The 25,269-nt window shown below is 39.1% G+C and overlaps 2 protein-coding genes and 1 long non-coding RNA gene across 3 annotated transcripts in view; 1 reads left to right on the top strand and 2 right to left on the bottom strand.

Annotated features, from left to right (window-relative positions):
* Positions 1 to 766: 766 nt before the first annotated feature.
* On the bottom strand, positions 767 to 23,339 carry LOC120717413. The gene is made up of 3 exons (XR_005692191.1): positions 23,329 to 23,339; positions 13,338 to 13,349; positions 767 to 890 (listed from the first exon to the last, which is right to left on the bottom strand). It is a non-coding gene; the product is annotated as an uncharacterized LOC120717413 (long non-coding RNA).
* cmss1 (cms1 ribosomal small subunit homolog) overlaps positions 14,847 to 25,269 on the top strand; it is a 30,047-nt gene continuing 19,624 nt past the window's right edge. Inside the window, exon 1 of the mRNA XM_040005377.1 lies at positions 14,847 to 14,958. Coding sequence (XP_039861311.1) covers positions 14,910 to 14,958 — 49 coding nt within the window. The 5' untranslated portion in view covers positions 14,847 to 14,909. The remainder of the gene's footprint in view (positions 14,959 to 25,269) is intronic.
* Positions 17,072 to 22,149, bottom strand: LOC120717409 (filamin A-interacting protein 1-like). Its single transcript, XM_040005370.1, has 2 exons — positions 21,958 to 22,149; positions 17,072 to 20,546 (listed from the first exon to the last, which is right to left on the bottom strand). The coding sequence occupies exon 2, from the start codon at positions 20,222 to 20,224 to the stop codon at positions 18,041 to 18,043; it is 2,184 nt and encodes a 727-aa protein (XP_039861304.1). The 5' UTR covers positions 20,225 to 20,546; positions 21,958 to 22,149; the 3' UTR covers positions 17,072 to 18,040.

A 25,269-nucleotide genomic window follows, 5' to 3' on the forward strand; every position in this document is an offset into this window, starting at 1 on the left:
AGTTGTAAAAACCATGATAATATATTGAGTAATCCAAAGTATTCAGAATAATTGAGTAAGGTAACGGAATACATTACAAAATACATTTTGGGGCATGTATTCTGTAATCTGTAGTGGAATACATTTTAAAAGTAATCTTCCCAACACTGCCAATAACACAATTTGTGTGAATATAATATACCCAAAAAAACTAATGAAATAAGGATTAAAAGCCTGATTCTGATCTGTTCTTAAAAAGAAGACAGGAGCATATATGAACACTGAACCAGGTCTTCTTGCTGTTCTTTCATTCTGTATATACAGCCATTTTAAAACCCCTTCCTTTCAACGTAAGTGATGTGAGAGACATTGTGCTCAAAAATGTGGTCAAATATAGAGCAAGAAAAACCTCTTTTTATGTCATTATGGGCAACCAATACAAACAAGAAGCCACAATGTGAGCCTGTCCATTAAAAGAAAATCGAAGTGTTCACAACAGCATTCAGAATTCTTCACAATACAAAAAAAGCATTAGTGAAGTTTATGAATCATCATCTTTTGGCCTCCAACAGTGGACTCAGCTCTCTGCTGGTCCTGCTAGACCGCAGTGCAGCATTCAATGATAGTCACCACGACACATGCGTCCCTTAAGCAATATAATTAAGGGCTAACATTCATTGCTATACAGATGATACCCAGCTCTCTCTATCATGAAGCCAGATAACAAACACCAATTAATTAAACTACAGGAATGTCTTAAAGGTATAAAGACCTGAATGACCTCTAATTGTCTAACCAGATACTTACTCTGCATGGCATAATCTTGACCTCCAGTAACACTTTGAGGAATCTTGGAGTCATTTTTGACCAGGACATGTCCTTCAATGCGCACATTAAACATGCATTTATTACTTGTAGGGTCTACTATTGTACTTCATTGTTACTGGGCTTTCCTGAAAACTCCTTGAAAAGTTTTCGGTGGATCCAAAATGCCACAGCAAGTACTGACAGGGACTAGAAAACCAGAGAATATGCACCCATATTGGCTTCTTTTCATTGGCTCCCTGTTAAATCCAGAATCAATTTAAATCCTTCTCCTCTCATACAAGGTCTTGAATAATTAGGCCTCATCTTATCTTAAAGACCTCATAGTACCCTCTCACCCCAATAAAGCACTTTGCACTTGGTCTACACACTTACTTGTAGTTCTTAGAGTATTTAGAATGAGAGGCAGAGCCTTCAGCTTACATGCCCTTCTTCTGTTGAACCCAGTTTGGATTTGGGGGGCAAACACTTGCTATACTTTTTTAAGATTAGGCTTAAAACTTTGCTTTTTGATAAAGCTAATGCTGGATCAGGTGACCCTAAACTCTCACTTAGTTACGCAGCAATAGAATTTGGCTCTTAGGGGCTTTCCGTACTGAGAATTTCTTTTGCACTCATCTCTTTTCACTTTCTGTGTGTTTCTGTGCACTACCGCTCCTCCACAGTGTGTCTTTTGTCCTGTCTCATTCCCCTCACCCCTTGTGGCAGATGGCTGCCCCTCCTTGAGCATGGTTCTGCCGGAGATTTCTTCCTGTAAAAAGGGAGTTTTTTGTTTCCACTGTCGCCAAGTGTGGTCATCTGATTGTTCGGGTTTTCTCTGTGATATTCTACGCTCTTAACCTTATAAAAATAAAGCACCCTGGGATTAATTACTGTTGTGATTTGGTGCAATATGAATATAGTTGAATTAAAAATTGAATGGAAACCATCATTTAATATTAGAAACCATTATTAATCATGCATGCCATAAGGAGTATGAATTCTAGACACTGGTGCTGCTAGGGTAAAAAACACTGAGTGTAGTTTGGAATGAACCTACTGGAAGGACCCTTTGGCATGCTGTTCCTGATTAAAACTGAAGGTGAATGAAAAGGAAGATAACTGGCTCGCAGGGCTTATGGAAATATCTGACGTAAAGACTGAAGTAAAGATCTGAAGACTATAATGCCTTAAGTCAGCTAATTTATTTGGAAGCAGGAAGGAAAAAGAGAAAAAAATGTAAAGCACCAATATGAAAAACTTGGAACTTTTCCTTTGTGTATATATGAAACCTAAAGGATTTGTTCTTCTCTGTCACTGACAAGCTACATCAGCTTTTGAGCCAAGGTTGGCGTTTTTACCCATAAATGCATTTTATTCTCTCTTTTCTTCCCCCTTGCTGATTTGTATGAATAGCTAAACAAAGATTACGGTTTTGCTGCAGTATGGACTGTCATCTTGTCATTGTGCTGCCTGTTGAGATATCCTTTCACTCCACTCTGCTGACATGTTGAAGTTTACACAGTGCCGCCTGTATGTTTGTGTGATGCACAAGTGAAACCAGAAGCAGGTCAGGAGTGAAATCAAACCATCAGGTTGTTGGTGTGATGGAAAATGAATGATTGTTAATTCATGTCTGTGATGAATAAGTTATCAGCGCTACAGTTCGGGGCTAGACTTAAAGGCATGGGGCATATGGGAAATGAGGAGGGGCACAGATGCTCCTCGGGGCCAGAGGGCTGATGGGCAAACTGAAAAAGGGACACCGAGAAGGGTGAGGAGGCATTGTGGCAAGTTAAAAACATAAAATATCATGCAAAAGCAAGAAACAACATGCTTACTCTGCCTCAAAGGCCAACTGTGTTCTCACTGTGCAAAACTAGCTCACTAACTCAGCCCCCAAACCCAATATCTGAAGTTCCAGTTCACTGGAGGGGCCTGCAGAGAGGCTGCTTGAAAAGGTCTATCTTTAAAGTCCTGCGCAACTTTGACCTCCCACATAAGTAAACGGCTCAAAGAGAAAAGCCTCTCCACCTGTGTCAATAACAACACTGCCCTCATGGGAGCGAGACGCAAAAGCACATAGAAAACACAGGTGTCCGTATTAAAATGCTCCTAAATATACCAGCAATAATGGCAAACATGCAGCTGATATTCCCACAGACACATATGTGGACACATACTGCGGAAGCATCGAGAGGATCTCAGCACCATCTGCTGGCGGCTTTATGAACAATCTGCTCCACAGAGGCAAAGGCAAATCAGTCCCCTAAAATCATTTTCTCCAGCATCTTTGCCAAGCTTCCCGCTTTCCATTTACACCTCTATCAAGCTGAGAAACTAATCTGATCTGATTAGTTACAGTTTGACATGGCAGCAGCACACTACATTTTTATCACTCATCAAGACCTTTTATTGTGAAGAATATGCAAGAAGGCAAGGGGGGTTTTCCCACAATTTGATGGGTACCTCATTTCTCATATTACAGCAATACAGTTTGTTTCATTAGAGGCTCTGAGCATGCGCGCCAACTGTGTTTAAGCTGTAAAATAATTAATCAAACAAGAAAAAGGTGATATTTGACTTCATTGCATAGTTTGCTTATCTATGCACTGATGCTAATTTTAAAAGTTCACTAACAGAAATATATAACATTAACTTGAACCTCAAAATTCATTTTTTCTTAACACTCATGCAAATTACTAGGACAAGAAATGACCTACTATACTTATATTAGGGGTTTCTCTCTTTCAAACGATTCCAGGCACATGTAACAAAATAATGTTGTCCCCTTGAATAAAGGGAAGGCTTGAAGGTGGTATTATTTTTGGCTAAACTATGTAGATGTGGAGCTGTTTTGAGATGGATTCTGCTGGCAGTGTGCTTTTCATATTCATCTTATCGCCTACAGAAGAACAGCAGAATAATAAAATCTTTTGTGTAAAAATTCTCCTCCCAGCAAGAAGAGCTTGTGGGGCATTTAGTTACAGTGGAAACACACAGCTTAGCATTTCAATGTCGGGGTCTCGGACAAAATGCGCAGGCTATCTACACTTTCTCGACTATGTATCCGCCCATAGCAGTTATGGGTCTGTATATGTGTAAGTGTAAAAGTGCTCCTATCTTCCTACAATTACAGACTTATACATCAGTTTGTTATCAATGGAAACAGCTGTTCAGGAGCTGATTGTGAAATGGTAATACGCTTGCAGAGAACAGTGACAAGACAAATCTTTCTCGAAGGAACATCTTTTTTAGAAACCACAGCGTGATCCCTCACAGGAGCTATCTCCGGCTAGATCAGAAAATGAGTTGCTGCTATATGTATAAAGGACTCCCTCGTTCTACTCGCAGTCCTTCAGGACATAGTGTGAAGCAACACACAGGTCCTTCTTTATTCTATGTAACCACAGTGAACTAACGCAGGGAAATGTAATAAGATTGTTCTTGGTGTTGTTTGCTTTCTCTGGTAAGTTACTGTAATTTGTTTACGTATAAGAATCAAGAGAACATGATGTACTGCTGGAGCAGAGATTTCCTTGATGATGTCGCACCCTGGCATCACAAAAATACACGCTCACACACTCACACATGCGCACACATTTACAGAGGGTGGTAATGAGGGACTAATAGCTTCTCGGAGAAGGAGATCCAACCTAATTTGCGCCATACGAATCCCCCCCGTGGTGACTACACCTAAAAGACGAACATATTATTGCTCAGTGTGTGTCTGCGATGCTGTGGGGAAAATAATACTATATGTTGCTCTAAGGAACGGAAAGAGACTGCAGTATGTGTATAACGTAAGAGAGAGAGAGATAAAAACAAAACAAGGAGAAGGGGAGCGAGATGCTATTCAGCGGTGCTAATCTCTTTGATACCCACACTATGGTGTTCTGTACCACGATGAGAAACACCCAAATAATTCTTTTCGTCTTTTATTCATGACCTGCGGGACATCCTCACTTGCCCTCTTACTGCTGTGCTCATAGTCTCACTCCTTTCTCGCTATCTCTCACGCACACTCTCGCGTTCTCCTCATTCTTTCATTTGCCATCTTATCAACCCCGTGTGTGATATCTCGCCAAGCTTGTGCATTTATGAGCAATTACTTATTTACATAAAATATATAGTGCAGCATTAGAAGTTTGGGTAAAGCGTGAGCCGAGCATTAGCGAGTATGTTTTTCATGATTAAAATCAGCTCTAATTATGCATTAAAGGTAGTAACATCCATTTGAGAAATTAATGGCAGGTTCATTTAAGACTAGTAAAAGGGGCGATGTTATTATATTATATAAGATGAATTAATGCCCAGATTGATATATTAAAGGTATTATACAGTGTTAAAATTACTGATGAGGGACAGAAAACTGTTTGTGCACAAGAAAATTAGTCAGATTGTGATGTTTTACATAAAAATCAAGTGGATTTAAAAATAATAATAATGATTAAAAAATCAGTAACTAAGCATTTTAAGCAGTTCTCTGTTCTGTAATCCCTGTTTGTTTGTATTGGACAGACACCTTGCTGTTTCCTGTTTTTGTTTGTTGCTGCTGTTGTTCGTTTAATATTTTATTTTGTTGTGGCTTATTAAATGGACAAACAGACGACTGTTCCTTTTAATTCAACTGAATTCAGCTCATTTGTACTTCCCAGTCACACACGCAGAGGTTGAATGAGCTTCTAAGGCATAAAAACATTTTTTTAAAAATTTTTACTGTAGAAGAATTTGTTCCCCTGTCAGATGCATTGATAATGAAAGTTTAATGTTTCATTTCAAATCTCAGGTCTGTGTGGAGTTTACAGTTTGTATGTTCTCACTGTGCCTGCATGAGTTTCCTCTGTTTACTCCAGCTTGCTGACATGAATGTCAGGTAACTGTTCGTAGCTGGGAATGTGAGAATGAATCATTGTGTATTAGTACACTGGGTGTACCACACTCTTAACAGGCATCGGCTCCAGTGTTTGCATGATGGTAGCAGGGCTGTTAACTTATTTGTTTAGGCTTTGATATTTTTGTAGATTACACCAGTTTAGGCTTTCTTTTCCCCCCTTTTTTAATGTGACCTTTTATAAGTTAAACCTTGTTGGTGATGTTGGGAACATAAAAATACCACAAAAGCTAAAGTATCTTTTACAGTAACATAATTTTAGTTACCAATCTTTTTTCCTTTAATATTCCATTAAATGTTAATAAAAAGTTATTCAAGCCCTTACTTTGGTTAAACGTCTTAACAGTTAAAAATGATATATTATTCCATATAACATTACTACAGTAGCTTCTTAATACTGATGCATCAGTGCTTGAGTAATATTTTGCTGCTGCTGCTTGAGATGAAGCATTAACTTCTTTACATACACTGTACAGTAGTTAGCTTTTGCACTCCAGTGGTTCAAATCTTGGTTTTGTGCCTCTTCCAAGGGATCGAGGCAGAATGTAGAGCCTCAGAAGGTGATTAATAGGAGAGAAAAGAAGAAGTAGAGGAGAAGAAACTTCTCCTGCATGCATTTGCATTCATGTTTCAACTTGATGACTTTGGACGCTGTGTAGACAAACCCTGCAGTAAGACTTTATTATGTCCACTTATACAGTACAACAGACAATCCATGTTTTATGATATTTATTATTGTCTTAAACCTTATAGTTCCCATCCTATATGTAGTGGAATAAAAAGGCAGCTAGGCACTATAAATGAAAATACCGTATAGAAAAACTGTACAGATACTAAACTAAATGTTTTTCTAGCAGTAACCTGTTCTCACTGTATTTTAGATTATCTAGATGCTTGTTTTTCTTAGCACCCATGTTAGCTGAAAGCTAAAGGTTTATTGTTGACCTTGGATAGCAGTTTTTAGTAGTTGTAAAAAGATTTATCAGACGGTGCTCAGTATGGAAATAAATAGTATAATAAACATTAAGTAACTAGTATGGAAACAAAGTAAATATTTAGGAGGGAACGTGATCACTCATTGATTACTCACTTTTTGGGGTTTTTTTTAATGTGGAAGTGAAATGGGCTGGCACAGTCTGTCCCGTTTATCGTGCTACAAATCGTGGTTGAACAGACAAAATAAATTCAAAGTTCTGTAACAATGGAATGAATCAGAGTAGTGAAAATGTCAGCTCTCCATTGTTAAATAACAATCAATGACGGCAGACATTTGGAGCATTTGGTCTTTTCAAGGCCTAAGTTTAATTCAATAACATTCACACTGAGTTCGTGAGCAATTGCTATTGATGACCACTGAGAGCCTGACAAGTTGTACAGACTGTTCTGCAGATTTGTTGCTTCTGATGTGCATCGAGCAACACGATTTTTATTTATGGTTGAGTTCACTTTGGGGTCTGTTTTTTTCAATAACATTAGCTACAACATTTGATCAGGTTCCATTAGTACACATTTTGTTCACTTCTCCACAGTTTTGCGATAGAGAAACTACACAAAGTGTTACACTTTACAAGGTAATGCTGAACTTCTATTGAAAGCAAATTAATTCAAAGCATTATTAAGACTGCACTCAGAAACGTCCAAATACTGATACAGAACAATGGACATGAAAGTCTAAATTGTGATAAATAAAACACCATCTGTGCACCTTTTATTCAGCACTTCACACAGCAGTCTGCATCCTATAAGCCTCATCGCACTTAGCTAAGAACACAAGTGTTTGTTTCTTCTAAATGCCCTGGCCTTCTTCTCCTCGGTCACATAACACCACACATGTTGCAAGGACCTATTTGACAGGTGCATTACGTAGAAGTCCCTTTTCACCTTGTTTTCTTCCTCCGTGTCCTTTTGGTGACGTACGTGTCGAGGCCAAAATATGCACGTGTCCCTAATCTCCCAGCTGTGTGGCTGGCTCTCAGTCCTTTAATGCCATCACTTCTGCAGCTAACAACAATCACTCTTGTCACTTATCCTAATTAGAGAGGGGACACGATGTCCTGTCATTCTTCCCACACAGTTGGTTCTGCTGTCTGCACCATCCCCGAGCACTCAGAGGTGTCACACATGAGAACTGATGTTTTGCTGCATCTGTTGGAGAAAAAAAAAACCCTGGCATGAATGAGAAGACAAATCCAGCAGAACAAAGACTCATTTGATAACAATTGCAACAGACAGCTGAAAGTTTTGACAGCACATTTGTTTTATTCATTTACTTTCATCATCTGGAAATGCATTAACAGACCAAATTCAAAATAAGTATGACATAACACTCATTTCAACTCGCATAATACTTGACAATGTAGTGTAACAACTACAGTCTATGCTTATTCCGAGGGCTGTACTGATCATTGTGATACAAATCAAATTTGAAGATATAGATATATATAGCTAAATATAGAGACATCTCTCGGCTGAAACTATTCATCTAACAGTGCAGAGAAAAAACTGAAATAACATTTTAAACAGGCAGGGGACATTTGCAGAAATATAACAGTTGCGTGTTTAATGCTATTAGCAGCTAACACGCCTCAAGCTGAGTTTAGGAGTAGGCTTAAACAAGTTCTGTGAGCTCACTTCTTTCTAATTCTACACCCACATTTTTCCCAACTTTTGGTTTTCACCCCAACCAAGGTTTACTTAAGTGAGATCACTTGGAACCGTATGAATTTTAAATAGCTTGCTCTGGAACCGCAAATGACTTTATAACATTTTCAACATATTACAGGCACCAAACACCTTATTAGTTACAGCTTACTACTACTGGGTTGGATTCCATTGTTCCTTGCAAGCCATCTGGTGACTGTGGATGCCATTTGAGTACATTTCATTGGCACATTTAAGAAATCATTTTGAGCTGGACTGGGTTAACATGTTGGAACAGCATAAAATGGGTAAACTGTAGTCAACAACAATACTCAGGTGAGCTGTGATATTTAAATAATGCTCATTTGGTACTAAGAGGTCCAAAGTTGATCCATTCTGTTGTGTTGTTTATGCCAAATTCTGACCCTACAATACAAATATCATGCCAGAGACAAAGATGTTCATCAGATCGGGCAATGATTTTCCCTTTTTCAATATTCTGTTGTGCAATTTTGGTGAGCATGTGTGAACTTTAGCTTAAATTCCCTGTTCTTAGATGAGAGGAGTCACACCTGGTGTTCTGCTGCTGTAGCCCATCTGCTTCGAGGTTCTCTATGTTGTGCAGTCAGAGATGCCCTTCTGCATACCTTGGTTGTAAAAGGTGGTTCTGTTACTGTTGCCTTTCAGTCAGCACAAAGCAGTCTGGCCATTCTGCTCTGACCTCTGGCTTCAGCAAGGCATTTTTTACCCAGAGAACTGACGCAGGATATTTTCCCTTTTTTGAATCATTTTCTCAACTCTAGATATGGATGTGTGAGAAAATTATTACGCAAGATCAGCAGCTTATGAAACACCAAGATGACACAAAAAAAGCATCACATGTTCAAATCACTTAAATCACATTTTAATTCCAAATCTGATGGTTGATTTGAACTTGGGCAGATTTTCACAACCCTGTCTACATGCATAAATGCATCAGGTTGCTGCCATGTAATTGGTGATTATATTCTTTTACATTAACAAGCAGATGAACGAGTACAACTAAATAAGTGGCCAATGAGTGTATTTGTAGTAGAACTACTCTGGACTTGTAAATTAATACTGATGTACAATCAGTGACATGGCCCTTAAATCTCTTTTAAAAGAGAAAAAAGTTTAAGTTTGAACTCATTATAACTTGACATGCAGGGCCTGGTGGCAGACAAACATGACTTTCTAAAATCCTACAGCCCTGTTTTGAAATGCCAGCAAATAAAAAAGTTGGATGTCATGTAATGCTGTAACTTCTAGTCCGTTGTCTTCCAGTACACTTTGCAGAGCATGCGGTCGGACATTTGGTGAGGTTGACAGTAACTGGGACCTTTTGGATAATGTCATCTGCACTGAGATACCTACTGTCTTACCTTTAACCCCCTGACACATCTACAGGAGGGCATTTGCTTGCTAATCCTATCCGTGGTCGCAGAGAGACATGTATAATGTGACCAAACACTTACAAACCCTGTCACATACCATCATTCTCTTGCATAGTATTCCACTAAAACTCTGCTTTGAAAATGAGATTTTTGACATTTTCAGATGTCTCTAACTGATATGTATCGTTAATGCTTTTCAGATTTTACTGCTGCCTCAAACACACATAAAGTACAAAAAGGAAAATCAAAGAAAACAAACAAATAAAACAGATTAAAACGTACCAGTTGCTTAAAATGCAGCTCATCTCCATGCAGGTCAGGCTCAGCCAGATGCTCATGAATACAGTTGTAAGTCGCAGACCAGCACGGGTTGCGTGTTGTGAAGTTTTCGAAAGCTCAAGGTCACTTGCGGCTCTTCTGGTCACAAACTTGCTGTCAAGGCACTGACTGCTTTTCTGCCCCCCCTCTTCAAACTGTGGCATAACGACATGACAGTTACTGTATTTAATTTCATATTCGTTTAATTCATCCCTTTTTTTCCCCTCACTTTGACAGCACTGTTGTACTTTTATAAATATATGATTCTCCTCGGATCTCCTGGCCACTGTTTACACAAGGTTACTGCACAATTAAGCAACAAAGTTATTCAGTGAATGTCATCTCATCGTTCAACTGTTAGAACATCAAACTGAACTGCTTATTCCTCAGTGGGCAAAACAAAGAAAGGGAAATCTAGAATGAGCACAAGTCTTAGGTAAAGAAGAGTGTGTTTATCACTGAAATCACGTGGCATGATGGCTTTTGTATAGTAATTAGCTGTTAACTTTTCAAAGACATAATTAGTCTGTGTCAATTCTTGTTTTGTCCTACCTCTCCTCTGCTGTGTTCAGAAGGGGGGAAAAAAAGAGAGGCAGCCAAAGAAAATACAACCAAAACCACATCCTCTTGTGATCATTAAAATGGAAAAAAAGGAGGAACAGCTGCTCAGAACAAAATAAACACATTAACACCAATGTTCCACAGTGTGCAATCACACAGGCCCGAAGAGACAGCTGCCCGCTTTTAATTACACTAGCCTGACGTTTGTCTTCTCTTCTGTTGTTTTTTTTATTCTGACAACTTTTCAAACTTTTATTGTCTTTATTTTTGATCTTGTTGCATCCCAGTTTTTCCCTATGCTACAACGAAATTGTTCAAACACAGATTCTTTCCTCCAACAAGAGCTTGATCAGGTCTTGTTAGGAGGTCAGATGGCTGCTCCCTTGGCCAGAGAGAGAGATTTAAGTAAGAGATTTTGAACTCTACAGGATGTCAGAGGTTATGTGGTTCAGGTGGTAGAGCAGGCCATCTACCAATTGAAAGGTTGGATTGACTCCCGGCTCCTCATCCTTGAGTAAGATACTATTCCCTAAGTGGCCAAGATGCAACCATCGGAGTGTGAATGTTGGATAAAAAGGCCTTAGGTATAGATAAAAGCACTGCATGAATGAAATCGCTTTGAGTGGTCAGACTGAGTAGAAAGGCATAAAGGTTAAAAAACTTCTAAGTTCAGAAAAATTAACTTTATGTGGACTTTTTATAAGTTTCCTTATTTCCTGCCATGTCTGTATATGTAAATATATTGAAGAATCAATGTTTTTGCAAGTAATGTCTATGAACCAAACCCAGTCAGGCTTCAGACTGACTTTATTCTATACAGTTTTTCTATTCTTGGCTCCATGTGCTGTCAAACAGGATTCATATCCTTAATATGTAGATCTCAGGGGTAACCAGACTTAAAGAGGAGCTAAATTGACTTGATTTACACCTCAGTCTTACATGGCTAGAGACCACTCCCCACAGCTACCGCTGGTTGCTAGGGGAAAATGTGTATTTTTTGAACCACTTGCCAAGTGGTTACTGCCTGTCACTACAATCATAAAGAGGATGCTGCAGCAAATTGCAGATTGCTAGCAAATTGGCCATAGTTTGCATGGAGGACACCTACTTGTCTGCACGCACTATAATGTAAAAGTTTTGCCTGCACACTGAAACTAATACATTCTGAAAGGTGCTGCTTTTATTTTGAAGGCAAATTATTTCTGTATGTGTTTAGCATCACACTTTTAACAGTTTCACTACGACTTAGCGAACAGTTGCAGACTTTTAGACAAGTTGGTATCTCGTATACAAGTTACAGGCGATCGCTGCTATAAACTCGCCACTAAAATTATTGCAAGATTTTCAGTGCAGCACCTTATAGCTCTTTAAAATAAATTTCACCTAGCAACTGCCAGCAATCTCCAGAAAACCACTCCCCAACCAGGCGGGGAAATACAAATGTTTCCTAGTGACCAGCCCCTTGGTGTGTTTGTCTAATTATTGACCAATTATGCTCATTTTAGATCCATTTTAAGGGAGATATTGGCTGTAGCTATTTTGCTTTTACCCAGAGATCTGCCGCTCACTGGATATTTTCTCTTTTTTGAAAATTCTCAGTAAATCCCAAGTTATCTGTATCTTCTGAGATACTAGGCCCATCTAGAAATATATACATTTACTTCTAAATAAATAAGATAATGCTTTAAGTCCATAAGTTCAAATATAAAATTTCCGAAATCTGAGATCCAAAAAAAGGCCTTAGCCGTGTTTTTCTGCCATTGCTCTTTTTCTCCTTCAAGTTTAAAGTGGAAATGTCCCTTTAATGTGTACCTGGAGATTAAGGGTGATATCAAACAGCACAACATTTTGCTTCTAAAGTTTAAAACAAAGTCTAGCTAAATTTGGATAAAATATACCTATCTATATTTTATTAAAAACATTTCAACTGTGTTTATTCAAACAACGTCCTCAGAGTCATTTCGAATGCATGAGCGCTCATGCATTCGAAATGACTCGTGCAAAAAGAAGAAAAAAAAAGCTCCACTTTTAAGTTCTTCACCGTCGTGAATTTTCCCTTTTAAAATGCATCTCATCTCAGACAAGTTGGCTGATTAACACAGGATTTTTTTTAAGTCATACAGGTTCCCCAATGGCCTAGAAAAGATTGGATTGTGTGTGTATGGGTTTTTTTTTTTTTTACAGCATTGTTTCCCTTGAAAACGCAGCCAAACAGTGAACAGAAAGAATGACAAATGAGGACGAGCCCTGTGTTTTACAGGAATGATTCTTAATTACATACATAGCTGCCATTTAGAGCCTATTGTCCTGCCTGAAAGTTGGCAGACATTAGCACAATGTGTTCACTGCATCCTTCCTTTCTCTGTCTTTATTTGTTTTTCTCCCCCCATTTGAGGGTTACACAGCACAGCCATTCTAAACCCTCCATAATTTCCACAGTAATCAGTCTGTTCTTTTTTTTTTGCAGTAAAGCTTTAATCAAACATCTCATACCCTATACCAGCCAGAAATGTGTTATTCTGACAGAAAAACAAAAAAGCATGCAATTACTCCCAGAGGAGCCGTCCCTCCTCTCCACTACAGCTGCAGGAACGAGGGCACTATTCCAAACGCATCCTCCTCCCTTTTCCTTTCACTTCTTCTCTGTGCTGAAACTCCTCCTCCTCCAAACAATAATGACAGAGGATGTAAAGACGTGTTTTGTAATGTACACAAAGTAAAAGAACAGTAAGACGGCGCTCTCGTCCTCAAGAGAAATGTCACTGTGTGATTAATAATGAGGGTTTATCCTGTAATTGCATCCGTCATTTGTAAAATTTATTTTGCAAACCTATTTGTCATCTTTATTGTTCTCCCATCCAACAAAACATCCGTCATCTCGAAATAGTAAAGTACTACCTACTGAAAGGATAACAGCCCTAAAAAGAAAAACTGTTTTTGATGACTGAAGAGCAAAGGACAAATGTATGCCGAGTGAGGCACGAGTGTTTGCCCTCAGTGCAAGAAAGGATTTTGGAGCTTTTGTTAAGTGCTTAAGCAAATCTTTACTATTAATTGCATGATAAACAGATTATCATTATCACCCAGATAAGAAAGTCAGCATGTGGAAAATTAAAAACAATTTTTTTTTTTGTTTTCACAGGAAAAGAGGAAGATCACAGAGAAGATGTCTGGATGCAGCAAAGGAGGACGAAGAGAGTGTTGGTTTGACAGAGGAGGATGCTCAAGGGGCAGATGACCCATTGCCCACACAGGAAAAAACAATAAATCACCTAAATGATGGGTGTTGTGCATTGTTTTTAAGGCGCCTGCCAGGTAGGTTGCTCAAAGCATCTTGAAGAACTTCCCACTGTCCTGTGGCAAGGCTGTCTCAGCTGCTCATCGACACTATCTGTTGCTATAACCCCTTCTTGTAGCTGATAAGATGCTTTATGTTTTTGCATTGCTGCAAATTTGGAGTTGCTTTTATTTGTGCTGAAGAATAAATTTGAGGCCAGTCACATGTCTCCCTCATGATACTGTGTGATGTATCTAAAGTGCCAAAAAATGTTGCAGTGTTTAATCAGAAAATACTGCACTGATTTCTTCTTGCAGCTGTTTCTCAGATTTATAGTGTACATATAACTTATTAATGCAATTTGGACTACTCCTCCTTAACTTGATCTCATTTTTATTTCATATTTATATCTATCTTTTTTTGGCCAGTTATTATAGTATTACAGTGAATTATAGTAATTTTATTATTAAATCTCACTTGTTCATTAAAAAAGCAATAGCAACTTGCTTAATGCATTGACTGTCACTGCATGGGGTGGCTCCCAGACACATTATTTTTATGCGCTCTCTGATAGTTAGGGATCCTGAGGCCGAGGCCCCTTCACTGTCCATGTGTACACAAGTAGAGACCAGTTTTGTTTTGTTTTGTTTCCCTGGTTGTCGTATGTTACCCACCTTTATTTAAGAGTCCCAGATATTATTTAACAATGAGCCACTTAGTAATCTTGTGATGAGACAAAAACATTTAGCATAATTTGAAATACTGTAACACATCAATGGGCGTTCCACCAAGCAAAAAAAAAAAAAAGTGCAAACAACTGTAACTTCGAAAAATGTATAATTATAGAATCTGTATGTGTAATCAATACACATGTATGCCTACAGTATAAAGTGTATCAGCTAGTATTTTTGTCAGTATTGTATCAGTTTGTTACATGTAAAAATCCTACTGACTGTGAACGCAACCCTAGCTTGCTCTCTTAGCGGTATATTTGGATTGGACGGAGTATTAGCTAAAGAAAATGGGTGACGACTTGGGTGACGAGTGGTGGCAACACGAGTACAAATCAGGTATTTGGGTTAACCCTGTACATTTGACTTCTCTTGTTGTATTGGAGGTCCTGGTGTAGTCTAAGGAAACACAACGGTAGCTTGGAGCTGTTGCAGAAATTGTCGGCTATAGTAAGCTAACGCTAGCTAGCAACAATCGCAGCAGTCTGAGTTACTGTTAACCCCTGGGTACATTCGTGCAACATTAACCTAAAGTACACTTAGCGGCAAGTGAAAAGACAAAGCAGTGCTAAATGTGACTTACGTCTGGTTAGTTATTATCCGCCTTGGTCGCAGTAGTTATTATGAGCAGGGGGTGTATTAACACGTGTTTTTTTTATGTGCGGGTCACTGCAGAAAACGAGGTTATAGGACCGGTAAAGTTGCTCTAATGTCCCCTATCGTGCCCTTCGCTTTCTTTCAACTTAAAAATTAACTGTCTTACACACATAGGTTTAAGCATTCAGTGGGCTGTACCCACGTTTCTTGCCACATATCAACACAGGAAGTTCCCTGCGGCTACTTCTGGAACAGCTTTATGCACTCTGCATACCAAAAGAGGGCAGTCGTGCTGTTTTAGGACGAATGACCTGATTGTGTAGCGATCATATTGGAATGTGAGCATGATGCTGTATTTTCGAGAGTCATTAGCAATTTTTAAGCTAAATATGCTCATTCACGTTTTCTGCATTTGTTGTCTCCGCACATGCACGCAGAAACGAAACACAATATGCCAGGTGTTAGTGCACGTGTCAGTAAAATATATTGAATTGAGCCATACCAGCCTCAGTTCAATTTCTGATCCTTATTACGTTATTTATATAATGCAATATACCGCTCTTTAATATTATACAGGTGTTAACGTTGCTTTAAAATAATAAACATCTATGTCTTTACAGATCAGCGCAGATTTTAATTGATTAGTTGATCTATTACTTATATAATACATATATTTTACTTATATATTAATTTATTAGAGTTTGCCTATTTGTTTACTACAGTTTCCTCTTGGGGCTGATTGACCACTTCTGTAAAATCTGCATTCTTTCATGAAAGTTGGGATTTGTTCATGATGAAAGTCATGACCAGGCAGTGAGAAGGGTTCTACAAGTTGCCTGTTCTCCATGTGTCCTGGGCAATGAGCTGTGATCACCTTGAAATGCTTCAGCAGAATGTATTATCTGCACAGGTGATACTCTCCAACCTTTCATGCTATTACTTATGTAAACCCATGTGTGTTTTTATGTCCAGAGATTTGTGCAGCGCTTTCTTTTTGTAGGTTTGCCCCTGGCATAACCGTCCTTCCGTGCGTTCATATCACAGAGCTGCTTGACAGAAATTGCTGCAAGGCTGACAGAAAATTGACAGGGCTGTAAAGCAGAATTGAAGTCTGTTAGACGGAGGATGGGATTGACTTTGAAGTCTTAAGAATAAAGCAGCAATTTGCAAGAAGCAGTGCAACTTTTTCCTGCTTTTTTTCTATATTTTTTTTTTTCTTCCTTTTTTGTGATGATGTGTCTCGTGGCCAAATTCTCAAACCAATAATAAAGGGTCTCACAAGAGCCCCTGTCAAGTTGCACATTAATATTTCTCTGCAACTGTTGTTAGATACACACTATTTGTAGGCTTGCTGCCAGCGTCTCTCCCCCCAGGACATGTAATGGTATCCCCCAGTGTTGTCAGCTAGTTTCCTATTTGGATGGCACAGCTCATGATGACTTGGTGACTAGATTTCATTTGCTGAAGTGTCTTAGGCTATTTATTTCTGCCACACTGTGTAACTGTTCATTTTGTCATTTTGCACTTAAAAATATCTAATAAGGGTTGTGTTCACTTAAAACAGCAAAGGCTGCTGTTATGGTTTCAGGGTTGATGCGAGCTTATTTAAAGGAATCGGCTGACCTAATTAAAAATAATAAATTGATTGCTGTTGTTTAACTTGTGTGTTTTTCCAGCCTTATTGAGCTTTTGCAGAAGTTATCACTGTGCTTAATGTGTGAGGATTATCTATGCTATTTCGGAAACTAAGGCAGTAAACTGTATTTTCTCCAAGATAAACAATAATTCCTTATTCCTGTGCATATTTTTCTTTCATAACAGATTTAATTTTCCATTACTTTTTTCAACAGTACACTTGCTTTTTTTTTTTTTTTAGCATTCTTCATCTGAATCTTAAATAGGTGTCTTGAAAGCAACAGAATTATTGTTTAGCTGAACTTTGAGAACCAAAACTACTTTTGTCTACATCATACAGGCTGTAGAATCATAAAGTAAGCACATCAGTATGGTGACACAATGCCTCATTAATCTATAAATTGGGATATTTGTGTGGCAGGAGAAGGCACATGCTGAATACTTTGGGGGGTCTTGCTTGTTTTCACAGCACAGGAAAGCAGTGGAAATGTATCTATTAAACCTTTTTAAATGATTTAATTGGATCACTTGTCACTTTGAAATTAGTTAAATGCTAATAATAACAATTACAGTTCATAATATTTACTAAAAAGTAAATTAGTGGCCAATTCACAATTAAACCTGGACACCTCCTCCATCACCAAGTGTTCCAAGTTTCCTTGCATTAGGGGGGAAAAAAGGTTTTTGAGTCGAACCCAGCTCAGCAAACATATAAAGCTTTTTTTTTTCTTCCAGTAATTCATCAAACATCAAAGCACTGTTTTGCACTCACTTTTTCCCAAATCCAGCTGTTTTGCATTTAAACTGGCAAGCGACCCAGTTCCTCTGAGAAGTATTCAGTATGAATACATAGAAAACAAGATAACTTTTAATGAACAAGGGGAAAAAAGGAATGTTATTGAAACACTGACATCTCATTTATGTCTTAGACAGGCACTTGACATACAATGAAGGGTTGTTAAAGTCAATAAATCTTGAGACAGTAATCAAATAAAGTAAGCTTTACAAAGGCTCTCATTAAACAAACATGACGAAACATTCAAATACATCAAAATACTTTTGCATTTGCAGAATTATTTTGGTTGTGTAGAGTTTAAAATGATGACTGAGGACATATTTTTTGCAAAATACATATTATATATTTGTATTTCACCTAAATACAAAGACTGCTTATTGTAACATTTAAGGATTATGATCCTGGCGAGCTAGCAGGGGATATAGTGATGCTACTTGTAATCTTTCCAACACCTTTTACATGACAGCCGTTAGTGAGTACTTGAGTTCTTTGTTCATGTCGAACATAGTATGGCCCAATGGGCTGTGGGAAATTGTGGGTCATACCATGTCGGGGCTGGAAATATGGGCTCCCCAGATGGATGTGGATCTTACTGTCCTCTGTTGTGATGATACTGGGACTTGAGTCAGGGGTACTGGACCTCGAATGGTACCAGCCGTTCTGCTGTTCAGGTGTCTTGCAGTAAATAGTCTGATCTGTAACCTCTGCTGGCTCCGGAGAGCAACTCCTGACAGTTACGATCTGAATAGGAGAGCTGTTGTGGTCGGGTGTGACAGAGCGTGAGCAATTTGGGCTCAACATCCGAGACATGTTCGCTCCGTCAAGGGGGGAGATGGCACGGTCAGGGTTGGAAGTGGGGGTCTTAGGGTTCTGGATGATGGTAATTCTCTGCTTAGGTGAAGCTCCACTCGTCGGGATTAGGGCTGTGCTGGTGTATGATGACGCTGTCTCTCCAGTTGGGCTACTGATCTCGAGCATTGCTGTGTTGAGGACATGATGCGGTGTTACTTTGATGTGCAGTGGCTGACCTGGTGTGTGTGTTAACATCATAACTTCTCCATTAATTGTTGGGTGCATTTCTGTCCCTGAGTGGCTGCTGTCCTGGCTTAGGTTGTTATTTGTACTGTTTAAGCTGTTAAGGCTGTTGACAGGAGAGCTCCTTTTGTTGACGATCTCTACATTATGGTTTGGGTCTGTGTCACCATTTTGTTCATCTAGTTTCTTGCTGTGCCTCCGATAGTCAGGAAGCAGGCTCTGTGCAGGTTCAGTTTGTACCTCTCTGGTGGTCTGATCATGGACTGCAGTGTGTTTGCTGGCACTGGGTTTCACACTATTGATTTGTCTGTATCTGTCTAGCTCACCAGTAAGTTCCTTCATCTCTCTGGCCAGCTCTTTGTTCTTGGCTTCTTGCTGGTTTAGTTTTCTTTGCAGTGTGGATTGATCCACTTGCATCCTGCAGATGGATTCTTCTGTTCCCATCAGCTTCTGGAGTTTTTCTTTCAGGCTGTCTACTTCTCTGGTTAAGAGTCTAGATTTAACCTGCTCCTTCTGAAGGCGGCAAAGGAGAAGGTGCTCCTGGTTGACCTCCTGCTTCTCTGCCTGCTCGTACCTTGAAAGCTCTCTCTTTGTCACTTCCAGCTCCTCTGTTAGAGCTTGGGTCCTCGTCTTTTCCTCATGGAGCCTCTTTTCAAGACACTCAAAGTCCTCTTCCAGTTTCATCAGTTCTCCCTCCAGCACTTCCTTATCCTGGAGTCTCTTTTGCAGCTTTTCTAACTCACGGGTCAGTTCTTTAACTTTGTTGTCCTCAGTTTGGCAGTAATAGGCAGTGTTATTTGGAATAGAGGTGTATGAGTATTTGTCCTCTTTTTCTTTCCTGTTCTCCAAGACCTGTAACTTCTTCTTCATTATGGTTACCTTGTTCTGTAGTTCTCTGTTTCTTTCCTCCTCTTTGTTCAGACTGTCCAGGAGATCATCTTTTTCCTTTGCTATGCTCTTTATTGTTTCTTCCAAGTCCACTTGAGACCTCAGTGCCTGCAGCCTGTCCTCTCTCAGCTTTTCTGTCATTGTGGCCAAATTGCCATGCTCGTTTCTTTTGCCCTCCTTCCTATGTAGTTTTTCCTCAGCCTGTCGGAGCCTCTCAGCCATAGTTTTTCTGTCCTCCACCAAAGCTACAGTAAGTGACCTGAGCTTGCCAAGATCCTGTCTGACGACCATTTCACTCTTCTCCAGTTGGCTCTCAACAGCCTCTAGATCTCTTACCTTTAGCCTTAAAGTGTCAAGTTCATCAGAAAGCATTTTGCTGCCCTGTCTCTCTTGCTCCAAGCTGTTTTTTAGGATGCTGCAGTCCTGTTTGCTCTTGCCTAAAGCCTCCTCCATCCTGTCCAGTTCACTAATTCTGCTGTTGAGTTTATCCACTTCAGCTTTCAGGCTACGGCAGTTGCTGGTCTCCTTCGCTAGTCTGCTGTCCAGGTCTCGACATTGTTCCGCCATCCGTATCAGCTCTTCGTCTTTTCCCTCCATTTGCACCACCCTTCTCCTCAGTACCTCGACCTCTGACAGGAGGCTTAGGGCTGTCATGTTGTTCTCGCTTTTGTGGAAGAGGGAAACTTGATTGTGGCGCTCAACCTCAATATGAAGAGATTTCAGTTCCTCCCCCACGTTTGCTCTTCGTCTAGGAGCACTAAGCCTCTGCTTGATATGGTCAGTGATAGCCGTCAGTTCTTTGGTACAGCGTTTCTGCTCCTCCAGCAGCTTTCTCAGTCTCTCTTGCTCCTTTACAACCAGCAGTGCAAAAGCCTTCAGCTCGGTCAGCTCCGTTTTTAGAATGGATGCTTCTCTTTCATGTTTCTTCTCTTTAATTTCCTGGTACTCTCTTTCCTTTATAAGCAACAGCTTGAGTCTGCAGAGGAAAAGAATTGAAATGTATTGTCAAACAGAGTAATGCAGCCAAGTTTTATTGTGTAACTGACTCATTTCAGCCCCCAAAGGGCACTTTTTATGTTTACAGCTAACCTCTTGAACTCACAAAATGTCCTAAGTTGTGTATTTCCAGCATAAACATTTATTTTGTTTTTCAGAAGAATCTGAATAACAGTTTGTTGCCCACTCAGTTTCCCCCAGAAGCAAAGGAGGCTTTTTTTTTTTTTTTTTTTGCACATCTGTGTATTCCTGTGAAATGTACAACATGAGGACATGTGTGTATATTTCTTTATGTTTGTGTGTTTCTTTCAAAGCAACAGCCATTCTGTGGGATGTTTTGACTCACATGGCAGATGGTCCCTTGGCAGGGAGTATTGGTTAATTAAGAAGTTTCTTTACCCTTGAGTACCCTCAATGCTGCATCCAATCACCCTCCTTCTGTGCACCTCAAATGTAAACCCCACTTTAAGCTAAGAGAGTCAGGAATTCCCCTCTGTTCTTAAAGTAATTACAGACTGGCTACTTTTACCAAGTACTGTCACTCCTCACATTCCCCCAGATGCGCACGAGTTCTGTACAAGCATTAATTCATACTGTGTATTTTGTCATCTTAGTGCGTGAGACATATGCTCCAATGTGATTTGTCACCGGTGTATTTTTACTATTCGGAATGGGAGAGTTTGGACTTTTTGTGTCATGCTATTTTGCACTCTAGAGGTATATCCACAGTTCACATAGCAGAATCTTTTAAAACAAGCACACATTAAAAACAGTGACAGTGTAGTCCAGACATTTAGCTCTACTTGTGTATAATTCCAAATCCTCTATATTGACTTTAAACTAATGAGTTTTTTTGTTTAATTGTTTAAAATATAAGGCTACTAATGTTAAATCTCAAATACGAGACTGAACATTGTGTTTGTGAAAAGAATCAAGCGCGCTGTTAATTAAGATGTTTCTCTTACAACTTTAATCTTGGAGTGTGGTTTGAGTGAGTTTAATTAGTGCAGTTTAAATAGTTGTAAGTGGAACAAATGGGTGGTTATGAACTCGCTGTTAAGTATTTCTGTTTTTAATAAGATCATTCACTGATGTGTTGTTATATTGTTTCTCTTGACTTTGAGTAATGTGTTGATTCCTTTTAAATGCAGAAAATTGCAAAAAGCAAAATCTTCAAAATAATTTTCTACATCTAAATCAACACCTTGGATACCTTTTGAACAGCTCTGTTGCAAAGCAATCTCTTTGTTTAATCTGTGTAGAATTAGCCAACAGTTACGTTATCCTTATCAGCTTATCTTGCAGTTGTAAATCGGGTTTTAAATTGGGAAACGTTTCTAAATGCATGTCTGCATCTTTTTGCTGTAGAACAAATTTTTTTTCGTTCCTACCTGTGCAGTTCAGCTGGCCCGTGTCCTTTTTTTTTCTTTTTGGAAAAAAAATCCTCAAAGAATAAATTGCCTCCACTCTTTTACCTCTCCCTTTCCCAGAGATCCCAGTGATGTGGACGTTCCATCCGGAAAACCAAACATTATGAGAAGTGCTCCGCACAGAGACTCTCTCGCACTCAGTGGCGCCCATTACATCATCAGCAAGTCCTTATATGGGACTGTACAGGCTCTACTTCTGTGTGTGTGTGTGTGAACATGTGTGTTTGTGTGTGTGTCTTTTTTTCTGGAGTTCAGCCCACTGCAGATGAGGTCATTGTGTAGCAATGCCAAAGAGGCTAATGGGAAGGAGTGTGTGTGTGTGTGTGTGTGTGTGTGTGCGCACGCAAAGAAAAGTCTTCAATCACCATTCAATCTGCAAGGATAACACCCTCAGTTTGCAGGATTAGTTTAACCGAACATTTAACCATAACCATGCTACATAAATTCTTAACCTGCCTTGGCGTGTCCCAGAAGCATGCAGACCAGTTTATATGTTGTGTGCTTGGAGTTTGAATATACTTCAAGAAGAAAAAACATGTTTTGTGAGTTGTAGCAGCTTTGCCTGGGGCCCGATAACCTGACTGGGAGATGACATCATCAGTTCATCGGCCCTCAATTGCATCCATATGTCCCTCTTTTTTTCCTCTCTTTCTCTCTCCTCAACACATTCTCTCTTTTGTGAGTTATTTTCTCTTTCTACATTTTTGCTTCTAGTTATGAAAATGCCAATCTTTTTTTCCCTCTCATGCCATCATCAACTTTCACTTTATCTATGTCTTCTTTTTGATTACTCAAGTCGTGAACTGCGTGCTCAGTATAGCGTGATTATACTCATTTATTCTCGCAGTTAGTCTCATCTGTCACAGGAATGAAAAAGATAATAAATAGGTGTTAATGTTTAAGCTTTTTAAATGATTGTGCTAAACAAAATCAAAAAAATATAGATTTTGTTCCATTTATTTGCAATGTTTTTCACTGCTAAATAAACCTGTGGTGGTACTTTCTTTTTCCCCTCTGTCGAGCAAACTCATGTAGGCCTTTTCAAATAAAAGAGGCCTTTTCCCTCATGAGGCATGTCGCAGTCTCACAAGAATTTAGAAAACAGGCAAAAAGGTGCACTTAAACTTCGCTTTTTAGACATTTATGTTCACAAGCTTTTTTTATATGAAGCATGCCAAATTAAACCCCACTGAAACTACTTAGACACAGGTCAGGTATAGAAACAAGAAATCGCACATGCAATGTGTGTGCAATGCACAAAAAATATTTAAGCTGTTTCTGTCAGCAGAGAATCCATCTCAAATCATTTGTGTCATAGTTTAACATGTGAACGTCTTCCATTTAGAGACACAACCTCCTCTTCATAACAGACTCTACAAGTTGCATAACTTGGTGATGTAAGGCTGTATTCTGTGCCTGGTTGGTATTTGCTTTAATCCCTTAATTGCTTCATGGCAACTGTGGCTGCCTGTTCTAAAGGCATAGATAGCTGTGGTTGATAACATTTCATTTCTAATTGTTTTTGGTTTGTAATGGTGATTACTTATTGTTGAAGAAGATTATCATGTTTTATTAAAACACAGAGTGGCATTTCTAATATTTAGCTTGCCCTTAATTGCATAAATTGTAACTTTTTTCTTCTTTTTTTACTGCAGGATTGATAGACCTCTTGTCTTAGGCTCTGTTTTAATGAAATGTAGCTGATAAAATGGCAGCAGCTAAGCACAGGTAGTTCATGAGTCATCAGACGTTTTTGGTCTGCAGTGGTCATTATAAAATGTACTGTGCCACTGGGTAATTAATAGGGCTGGGTATCGTCACTGATTTCTAGAATCGATTCAATTCCGATTCACAAGGTCCCGAATCAATTCGATCCACGATTCGATTTGATTCGATTTGAATCTGGGAAATTTTGACAGTCAGAAATATTATAATTCAGATCAGTACATTTACATATTTTTGTATGTATAAAAAGGAAGCTGACACACGCAAGACTTTATCACAGGTGTAAGCGTCACAGCAGATGCCTTTGTGTCAAAGTAGCTGAAGATAAAACACAAAAAAACATGAAGGTGGTTTTCCTGGCCTGGGATTTTATAAAAATATTCTGCAGTACATCAAAAACGAAAGAAAACCATTAATCAACACATGAACGTTACCTCTGAAGTTACAGCGGTTTTATTAGAGACAAGGTTAAGCGTTTTGCATTTTGCATAATTTTAAAAAGTTTAAATTTGTTCAATATTGAACGGCAGCAATTAGGTTTTCTTTTCGGAAGTATGTAAAACGAGAAAAAAAAACGTCGGCCGACAGCACTGTAAACAACGGTAGACCTGTGCGTAACAAGCAAGCGAATAATGCAGAAAACAGACAGACAGGGGGAGAGAGAGAGAGAGAGAGCTGTGTATGAAGTGTGATTTTTATCGTGTTGGAAGCAAAACAGGAAAAGTCAGAGGGAATTAGCGTAGTTTGGATCTTCTTTTGCTGCTGGTTCGGTCAGTATTGTTTGGAGAGACATCAAACTAACAGCTTTAGAATCAGCGCAAAAAGGGCGTAAACACACAGCGCGGACCCGCGGATCAGAATCAGCGAGCTGTCGGCTTTCAGCCCCGACCGTCAGCTGAGAAAGGCGACATCTCACTGATTCTGATCCGCGGGTCTGCGCTGTGTGTTTACGTCTTTGTGCAGAAGCCGTGTACCTGCTCTCATTTACTGTCTTAGCTGTTTGGTGGTTGTTGAAATTTTGTGAGCTTTCACCTGGGATTCTGGCATTTCGGGCAAAATAAATGTATATTAAAAAATCGATTCAGGATTTTAATGAATCGATTTTAGGTTATCCAAGCCAGAATCGATTTTAATCGCTAAATCGATTATAAAAACCCACCCCTAGTAATTAACGCGACACAAGCAGAATTTTAATTTAAAAAAATTCCATGAAGTAGCCACCTAAGACACACACGGCCTTGTTGTTTTTTGCTTTATTTCTGGGTCTGAGATTTACAGTTATTTTCCTTTAACCCAAATGAAATGAAAAGAATCTGATAACCAAAATGCAGAAAGTTAAAGTTTAAAGTCAATTTTCCAAGTTTTAAAACTTCACACCTTACTTGAAGCCCCTTAGTGAAAAACAGATCTTGCCCAACTGGGAGGATACCCAAAGTGGAGTCACAGGATTTGGTTGATTACAAGTCTAGGCACATATGATGATTTATTATTGGCTAATTAAGGTACCTTTGCCATCTTAGAATATGTTCACTATCAAAAGGGGCCTTT

Source organism: Simochromis diagramma, unplaced genomic scaffold (genome assembly GCF_900408965.1).
Source record: "Simochromis diagramma unplaced genomic scaffold, fSimDia1.1 OVJJ01000501.1, whole genome shotgun sequence".
NCBI lineage: Eukaryota > Metazoa > Chordata > Actinopteri > Cichliformes > Cichlidae > Simochromis > Simochromis diagramma.

Coding starts and splice junctions, on each gene's coding strand:
- LOC120717409 (XM_040005370.1), bottom strand. CDS start 20,224: ATGACAGCCCTAAGCCTCCTGTCAGAGGTCGAGGTACTGAGGAGAAGG.